At 39.3% G+C, this 9,267-nt stretch overlaps 1 protein-coding gene across 1 annotated transcript; it reads left to right on the forward strand.

The window, feature by feature from the left end:
- Positions 1 to 442: 442 nt before the first annotated feature.
- Positions 443 to 995, forward strand: LOC104509132 (BTB/POZ domain-containing protein KCTD8-like; the record flags this gene model as incomplete). The annotated part of the gene is made up of 1 exon (XM_010150970.1): positions 443 to 995. A coding segment is annotated over one exon (461 nt), but the record flags the coding sequence as incomplete, so codon positions are not given.
- Positions 996 to 9,267: the final 8,272 nt, after the last annotated feature.

Consider the following 9,267-nt stretch of genomic DNA (forward strand, 5'->3'; position numbering starts at 1 on the left):
AATAATAATAATAATAATAAAAGGATCAAAGCCCTTGGAATATTTTTATTTAAGCAAAGAGTTTGCAAATTTTATGGTAACATTTTCCTAATACTACAAAACCTAACATCTCATAAAAAACTTCTTGGGGTGTAATGGCAAACTAGCTCATTTAAACTTGCCTTCGGGGATTTCCAGTGCAGATAATCTGTGAGCATTATGCACGTTTCATTACCTGGGCTTCTTAGGCAGGCAGCAAAGTTACTCTTGCTGTAAACATTTTCAAGAGTGAGAATTCTGACAACTGAACACACATGTCGGGCCAGGCCTTCAGAATGTATACCAGTCTAGTATCATTCTTTCAACCGAAAGGAAATGTCACCAATTTAAGCCAGCAGAGACTCTGAGTGGTGTTTTTTTAGATGGTATCTGATCATCTTTCTTCTTTCCTTCCTTGCATTAGGACCACCCCAGCGAACTGTTTCCCCCAAACAAGACCATGAAGAAAGGAAGCACGACAAAGTCTTGGACAAGGGCAGTGAAAGTGGGACTTCCTGTAACGAGTTGTCCACCTCGAGCTGTGACAGCCACTCGGAAGCGAGCACCCCTCAAGAAAATGCCACCAGCACTCAGCCATCCGCAGCTCACCAGCCAAATACTCTGACTTTGGATCGTCCATCTAAGAAGGTCCCGGTGCAGTGGATGCCACCACCGGACAAACGCAGGAACAGTGAACTCTTTCAAACTCTCATTAGCAAGTCTAGAGAAACAAATCTTTCCAAAAAGAAGGTGTGTGAGAAGCTGAGCGTTGAGGAAGAAATGAGAAAATGCATCCAAGATTTTAAAAAAATCCACATTCCAGATTACTTTCCAGAGCGCAAACGTCCCTGGCAGTCTGAACTCTTACAGAAATATGGGTTATAGTAATCAACTCTTCCATGACCTATCTCTGGGGCATTTGATGTTTATTAAGTTGCCACTCACATACCGATGTCCTCCTCCTGGCCAACTCTGCCACCAGAGCTATTCCTGAAAAACTTTCTGTGAACAGTGGATGTTGGATAGTACATGGTTTCTTTAAAAATATATATAAAAAAGATAGAAACTTAAAAGATACAAAAGGCATCTCATCTAAACCACCTCGTGATAGCAAAGAAAAACGTGCATGGTCAAGAAAGATGGTTTTCAAACTGTAGTCAGTTGAGCTTCATTATTGTTTTGGAACTTACTGAATAAAAATCTCAATCATCAGTTAACACCTCATTTTATGTCACCAATAAAAATGACTCAGACTTGCAATGGATGAAGAGAAACAGGGTTTGAAATTCAATTGAACTGGTTTCAGAACTAATTCCCAATGTTCCTTCAATGTTAATGCAATAAAGCAAATACCTATTTTGCATGAGCACAATGTTACAAACAAATCACACAAGAACAAGAGGTTGTCTGTTGCTTGGAGAATTATTTGTTTGATGCCAAGCCTATAAACGTAAAACGTCTAAGGGATTGAATTTACTTTGTTCTGGATCTGTGATTTTTTGTGTGTACAGTGTTCTGTATGTACGGATGGTGTAAATATGCCTTATACTGTTTTATTATTGCACCAACAACGTTCATCTATTAGTGCTTGTCAGGATTATTTCTGTGAAATGCAAACTTATGGCAGATTGTGAAAACTGGTTGATGGTCTGAAAGTTTTTGTTATGTTAGTCGCTAAAATTGGAGAAAAATAAAAGAGACTTTAATGTATTTATTAAAAGAACCATCTGGTAGATTTTCTTGGCTATCGTTATCTCCTCTTTTTAAAAAATAGAATCAAGCATATTGTTGCTTTTTGTTTAATGTTTTAATAACCTCTCTGCCTAAGAAAAAAAAAGGAGGGGAAAGAGCGGGTAAAAAATATTTAGGGTACTGCCATTTAATTGGGATCACCTTACAAACTCCAAGAGGAAGAGATTTCTGCTAAGAAGCAGTGGGAAATGAACTAAAAAACTGAGTGGCTTTACTATCAGAGCTGAAAGCGGTTCCAATTTGACAAGTTCACAAAAAATCAGCTTAGAAATAGAAGATTTAAAATATCACAGCAGAGTGCACTACATTTACAAATGAGAAGTTTTCTATGAATAGTCAGCTCTGTATGACAGACCTATTTTTTCAGCCCAGATGCAGGAAAATCAATACCTTTTTCATTACAAAACCAAGACGACGACTGTGGTTCGGACAGCCATAGGTGGAATGGGTAAGGACCACTGGAGTTTGAAGAGAGCTGCTGAGTTCTTACAGACTGGAAATTGTTATTGGGCACGTGCACACGCACAAACACATTTAGAAGGGTTCATCCACATATTCTGTAGCAGGAACTGTACGATTGTGTCAGAAGAGATGTTTTATGATCTTTAAGGTCCCTTCCAACCTAAACCATTCTGTGATTCTAAGGTTCTATGATGGTAATTTTAACTCTTCAGGTAAGGTAAAGAGGACTGATATTGTAATTTCCAGGGTTATTCCTAATGCCTGTGTTACTTTTCAGTCTTCTAACAGGCCACTTTAAGAAAAGACTGCTTACTTTTGATAGCAGCTCCGTGACTTCATTCACTTCATTCACAATTCATTCTTGAGCAGAGCAAAATAGCATCTTAATAAATATCTTAATACATGGGCAGCAAGAGATTTATGATAACCTTAGCCACTTTCCATGGCTTCACAAGGCATGTGAGTGATGTGGCAGATAAACTACATTGCTGTTACTTAGCAACCACACCGGCATCTTAAAATGAAGTGGTTTGGTTTTGGAATTACACAGTGTACCTTGTCCTCCTTCTTTCAGACTGAAAACTGGGATGTGTTATAGCCAGAGAGTGGAAGAAAACAACCAACAGCTCCTGTGAATCTTTTGGTCATATTCCCTAATTCCCATCACATTTTTCACCCAGTTCACCCAGTTACAGCTCCGTCCCTATCTATATGGTTATTAATCTACAGTTTTCATACTGAGCCTGTAATTAGAGAGAAGGCAAGCTGAGGCATTTGATGGAGCCGAGGAGTGGGTGGGTGGTTAGATGGATAAGTTTGGTAGGAAATTCCCAGGTGTTACAAGAGAATTATGTATTAGAAGCAGAAAGGGGTAAGCGCTGGGGGATTTGATTGTTTCCTTTTATGTGCCATTTTTCTTACTTTTGTATGATAGCTGTTTTTTCTGTTTCAGTCTTCTTTTTCTCTTCTTTCAAGTTATTCACTTGGTTACATACAGGAATATTCTACCGTGGGAATCTGTGCCTTTTATTGGACTTCAGTGAAGGTGGTCAGTATGTTAAAATTCCACTCCATATGAAGTTTATGATTTTAAACATAATGGTTTTCTGGAAGGGAAAGAAAGATCAAAATACTAACATTTGTCAATCTTAAATTAAAAAAGGAATGTAAATAATAAATGAAGTTTGTATTTTTCTTTCAATATTTTAATCATGATTTTATATTAACTTCAAGTTTTATAGGTTTATGTTTTACAGTTGTAATTACAGTATATTTATCATAGAGTTATAGAATCATAGAATAGTTTGGGTTAGAAGAAACTTTTAAAGGTGATCTAGTCCAACACACACACACAACACCCCCCACCCCCCCCCAGTATAATGTCATGGGGCATATTCTACAAGATCCAGTGTCTCAGAGCCAAGTCTAACCTGATCTTGAATGTTTCCAGGGATGGAGCATCTACCACCTCTCTGGTCAACCTGTTCCAGTGTTTCATCACCCTCATCATAAAAATTTTCTTCCTTATATCTAATCCAAATCTGCCTTCTTTTAAAATCACTGCCCCTTGTCCTGTCACTACAGGCCCTGCTAAAAAATCTGCCCCCATCTATCTTATATTCACCCTTGAATTACTGGAAGGCTGCAATAAGGTCTCCCTGGAGCCCTCTCTTCTCCAGGCTGAACAAGCCCAATTCTCTTCAGTCTTTCATCATAGCAGAGGGGCTCCAGCCCTCTGAGCATCTTCATGGACTCCTCTGAACTCACTCCAACCAACTGATATCCTTCTTATATTGGCAGCCCCAGAGCTGGACACAGTTCTGCAGATGGGGTCTCAGGAGAGCAGAGTTGAGGAGGAGAGTCTCCTCCCTCCTCCTTGAGGAGGGTGACACTTTTCCTGATACAGCCCAGGATACACTTGGCTTTCTGGGTTGCCAGCGCACACGGCCGCCTCATGTCCAGCTTTTCATCCACCAGTACCCCCAAGTCCTTCTACTCAGGTCTGCTCTCTATCCATTCATCCTTCAGCCTGTGCTGATACTGTGGGTTGCCCTGACCCAGGTCCAGGACCTTGCACTTGGCTTTGTTGAACCTCATTTGCCCATTTCTCAAGCTTGTCCAAGTCCTTCTGGATGCCATTCCATCCCTCAGGAGTGTCAGCCCCACCACTCAGCTTGGTGTCGTCCAAAAACTTAATGAGGGTACACTGGATCCCACTATGTCATCGGTGAAAATATTAAACAGTACTGGTCCTATGGGGAACACCACTTGTCACTGATCTGCATCTGGACATTAATTCTTTGACCACTATCCTTTGGATGGGGCCATCCAAACAATTCCTCAGTCCATACATCAAATCCCTATCTTGCCAATTTAGAGAGAAGAATGTTGTTGGGACCATGTCAAAGGGCTTACAGAAGTCCAGATAAGATGACATCTGTAGCTCTTCCCTTGTCCAATAATGTAGTTGCTCCATCATAGAAGACCACTAGGTTGGTCAGGCAGGACTTGCCCTTGGTGACACCATACTGGCTGTCTCAAATCACCTCCCTGTCATCCATGTGTCTTAGTGTAGCTTCTAGGAGGATCTATTCCATGATCTTCCCAGGCACAGAGATGAGACTGACAGGTTGGTAGTTCTCAAGATCCTCCTTTCAAAACTTTTAAAAAATGGGTGCAAAATTTAGTTTAGTGTTATTAAAGACCAAGTAGTTTTTAGTCAGCAGTTGTTATTATAAATCATAATTGATAATTGCTTTCATAAAATATATTTTAAGAATTAAAATACAAAGGAGTAATATAACTTGTAAATGAAGCATATTTCTTTAAGGAAAGTAATTCTTATAAAAAAATTAATTATTTCTTTTGAGAATTTTTTTTTAAATCAGCACGATCCTTTACATCATGGTTGTATTTGGACTTCAATGTGGAATACATATCCCTTCATGTTTTTCAGCCAAGTTTAATTCTTAATTTTTAACATGTTTGGCAATATAGAACGTTATATTATAGATTACGCTTAAAGATTTGGAGCTGATAAAAATAAAACAAATCTTCCTTCACATGTAGTCTCTCAGTTAAGGTAATATTTCACAAGAGTTATATAACATAGTCTGCTGCAAAAATACTGTTATCATTGTCCATATTAATTCACTATAAAAGTTAATTTTAAGACTTCTTAACGGATGTTATGTGTGCCAATTTTTGTTCACATTATTGTTCTGACTGAACAGATGGGGAATAGAGATACAGTTTTGCCATACAGTGAGGTTTACACCTTTAAAATGTGTGAACAAAGATCAGGATCACATGGTAAGTTACTTAATCTATTGCTGAAGGAATATTTCTGAACCCTTCTTCCACTAACCAATATTTAGAAGTCTTAGAATAACTGAACTTAATTCTGAAATAGAATTTTAGAATTCACTTTGATTCACTTCGAACAATTTTTTTAAAATGCTAAATTGTATCGAAAGCATCATTTTGTGGCCCTCTAAAAACAAAGTGCGTATGCGAAACCATTCGACTTGCTAACTCTGTCTTTGTTCAGGTAATGATATTCAAAAATTTACTTCCTGCTGGAGGTGGCAAACCAAGTATAGTGTAACTTGGTAAGGAGAGTGCAGTGTTGGTTCCCTCTACAAGTGACTCACATCCCTTTGGGATGCTCAGATGTTCTCAAGAAACCTTCAGCTTTTTGCAGGATCACAGCACTGTTCTGGCTCAAAATAAAAATAGCACTCACACACTACTTCAGTTTATATATTACAGGCCGTGGAGTAGCCTCTTCTTTTCCAGGATCTGTTGTCTACAGGCAATTTTCAGCCTGTTTCAGATTTTCCGCTCTACCCTCCCTCTTTTCCGTTGTTACCATGGGCATTCATACAATCACTTTTATTTAAGAACTTATCTCTTCCTTGTTTGAAGACAGATTCAGAAGGGACTACCATAGTCTTCACCCTGGAAAATTATGGGGGTTCTGGGCATGCTGGGAATGTTGCTGGTTTGAATAACTTTCAGCACTGATCTCAAGAAGAAGCCATAAAGTACGAGCTGGAAGGCAAAACCCTACAGCTCATGCTCCCTCAGACTGTCAGGCTGTCCAGCCACCCAGTGAAAACGAGCCACAAAGACACTGTTCATCGATAAATGATCTGCTGCTGCTGTCCACATCCAGTTTCCCACCCACACCTGCTCTGTGTTGGTACTGCAGCTACATCCATCATCCCAGTTCAGGGATGCTGGGCTGCAGGTGTAAGAGCTGCTACTCGTGCAGCGTGGCCATTCACGGGGCTATAGTATTTATTGCAGGCTGCTGCAGTGGACTTTCTCCTTCTCAGAGGTACACCCTATGTCACGGTATCTGAACTGAGATTGTTGTTTTATTCTGCTGGATCGCTGCAGGTTACAGAGAAACCAGCTGTCCCGTGGGACCAAATCCTGGCCTCCTTACGTGTCCATCCACAGCAGAAGCTGGCTATCTCTTCTGCTTTAGCACACTGTTCCTTCTGTGAAACTGGGCTCGTGACAGTGTGAAATGGGGTGCTGAGAGAACAGAGTGCAAATGGTGCCTAGAAGAGCAACTCAGAACCGACTGTGCTCCCATCTGTTTGGAGCCTGGCACCCTGGCACTCCTCAGCAGCAGGCATCAGGTTGTGTAAGACACATTAGGGAAAAGCACAAATGGAGTCAGTGCAGTTAGTGATGAATAAAAGAGAGTAAATATTTGAGAGTTTTCTCCTCCCCGAAGGACTCCTCCTCTTCTTGCTGGGCCATCGCTTCTCCTCAGATAATAAGAAAGGAAAATGGATTGTGAAAAACAATAACAGACCAGATGGAAGTAGTGGGAATTTCTGTGTCTGTGTTGTATTGTCTTTTAAAATTCCTGTATTTCTTCACAATGTTACTTTATGTTCCTTTATATACAGAAAAAGGGAATGTGGAATTAGCTTGATGGGATGAGTTCTGAGATCCTTGATCGCATAATCCTTCATACATATACGAGATGAAGCTCTAGTATTGAGCATGCCAATTGTTTCAATTGCAATGCAGTGTAATTTTTAGCAAGAAGTCACCCCAGAACAGATGATTACAAGTAATAAGAAGTAAATTAAATTAACATAAGAGGAAGAGAGATCACAAATAGGTAATAAATAATCTTTCCAGATTTTAAAGCAGCGTTTAATGCTGAAATATCATCACTCTACCTACTATCTGCTTAACATGTATGCAATTCATTAATTTAATACTGATCAATTCATAATGTGCCTAACGCTTAAGTTCCTCATGAAAAATTTATGAAAGATTGTTTTCTTCATAAATGTTTACTGTACATAGTAAATGTAAATTTTGACAGTGGGCAACACCTGATGGAATATTTCTCATCCCTACTAGATTGCTAGTTTGGCCTAGGTTGAAGCGTGGAAACCATCAATCAATGAACCTAAAAAGATTTTTTTCTGTTTCTCTTCCTATTTAGGTGAATTGTGTGTTTCATGTGATGTCATTTTTTCTCTTGAAGGTAGCATTATATTCAATGCAGCACAAAAGAGTCACTGACACTTTGGCCCTGAATTGTTCTGATTTATACCTAACCTTGATTTAAATTACATTATTAAGCTGCTGACATCAACAGTTGAGATGACTGCTCAGTGATTGAACACCGGCCATGCAGTTAAGAAATGAACCTGAAGAAGACAGGGTTAAAAATACTCCTCTGTGCCACTGTGAATTGGGAGGCATCCCAAGTGAGTTAGAAGCCCCAACCCCTACAGAACATGTCATGAGGTGCTTTCATCTCTGGACAAGGAAGGACTCTCCCCCAAGGGAAAGCTTGATTTCACCATCTTGCAGAAGTAAAACTAGTCATTGGGAAAAAACCAGTTTCTCTTTCACAGATTTTATGTTGCTAGTCCTGAATGTCCTCATGGAAAAATTAAGCAGCGCCCTCTTGGTTCCTGAATCAAAACCAGGCCTGGCTTTTATTTTTGTGACCGGAGTAATTAAATTTATGTGAATAATTAACTGGAACATCCCTGGTAAGTGTAGGTCTGACTCTTCAAACATGTCTTGCTACTTTCCTTGAATTTCTTCTACCTGTTCAATACTCTTGGGAAAGAGATACCCACAAACGCACACATTCTAGTTTTGGTCAGCAATGGAAGGACAGAGGTAGGAAAAAAATGTTATTCCCTTCCTGCACTGTGCTGGGAAGTTTCCATATATAGAATTCATTATTGCATGCTGTTTTTTACTGCATCCTTATATTGCAAACTTATGTCACTTTTCCTGACTTTATTTTTAAATTTTTTTTTTAATGTCTCCTGGTTACTTCAGCCTTCTGGAAATACACAGCACAGATTTTCAATTATTTTTAACCAGACCACTTCCTTCAAAAGTTCAGTCACATTTTACCTTTCTCTATGTTTCTAATTACTCATGAGTCTTTCTTTCCTTGTCTTTTCTTTTCTTTCTTTTTTTTTTTTTACCTGAGTTTCATGAACAACCCACTTTATCTAAGATAATTATAAAAGGTAGCAAATAAAACATACGAGAGAGATTTTCAAAGGCACACAGGTCAGACATTCAGAGACCCCTCATTCCCTGTGGCATTTGCTGAGACTTGGGCATGTAACACTTTTCTGTCTCTGAAAAACTCATGTTATCTCTGCAGTGATCGCTGTGCCCTTCCCCTCATCTCAATAGGGCCTGTCAATCATCTTTAACTGCAGCTTCTCACTTCCACTCTAAGTCAATTTGAATTAATTTTACAAGTAAGGTTTCTTGAAATTGAAATTAGGAATTATTATACTGTCCTAGACCCTTCATCCACTAATTCTGTAGGAATAATCAAGTTTGTTTGACAAGAGCTATGTTTTAATACTGCTTGTGAGTCTGTCTCGTTCTCACACTGTGGTAAACAGCAATTGCCTGAACCAGCCGGCGACAGGCATCTCAGCAGGAGGCAAGCAATGGCGCTACTCTGTGGGGTACAGAAATAAGAACTCTTACACATACAACCTTCCAATGAATTAG

The sequence above is a fragment of the Eurypyga helias genome, unplaced genomic scaffold (assembly GCF_000690775.1).
Source record: "Eurypyga helias isolate BGI_N326 unplaced genomic scaffold, ASM69077v1 scaffold9574, whole genome shotgun sequence".
Classification (NCBI taxonomy): domain Eukaryota; kingdom Metazoa; phylum Chordata; class Aves; order Eurypygiformes; family Eurypygidae; genus Eurypyga; species Eurypyga helias.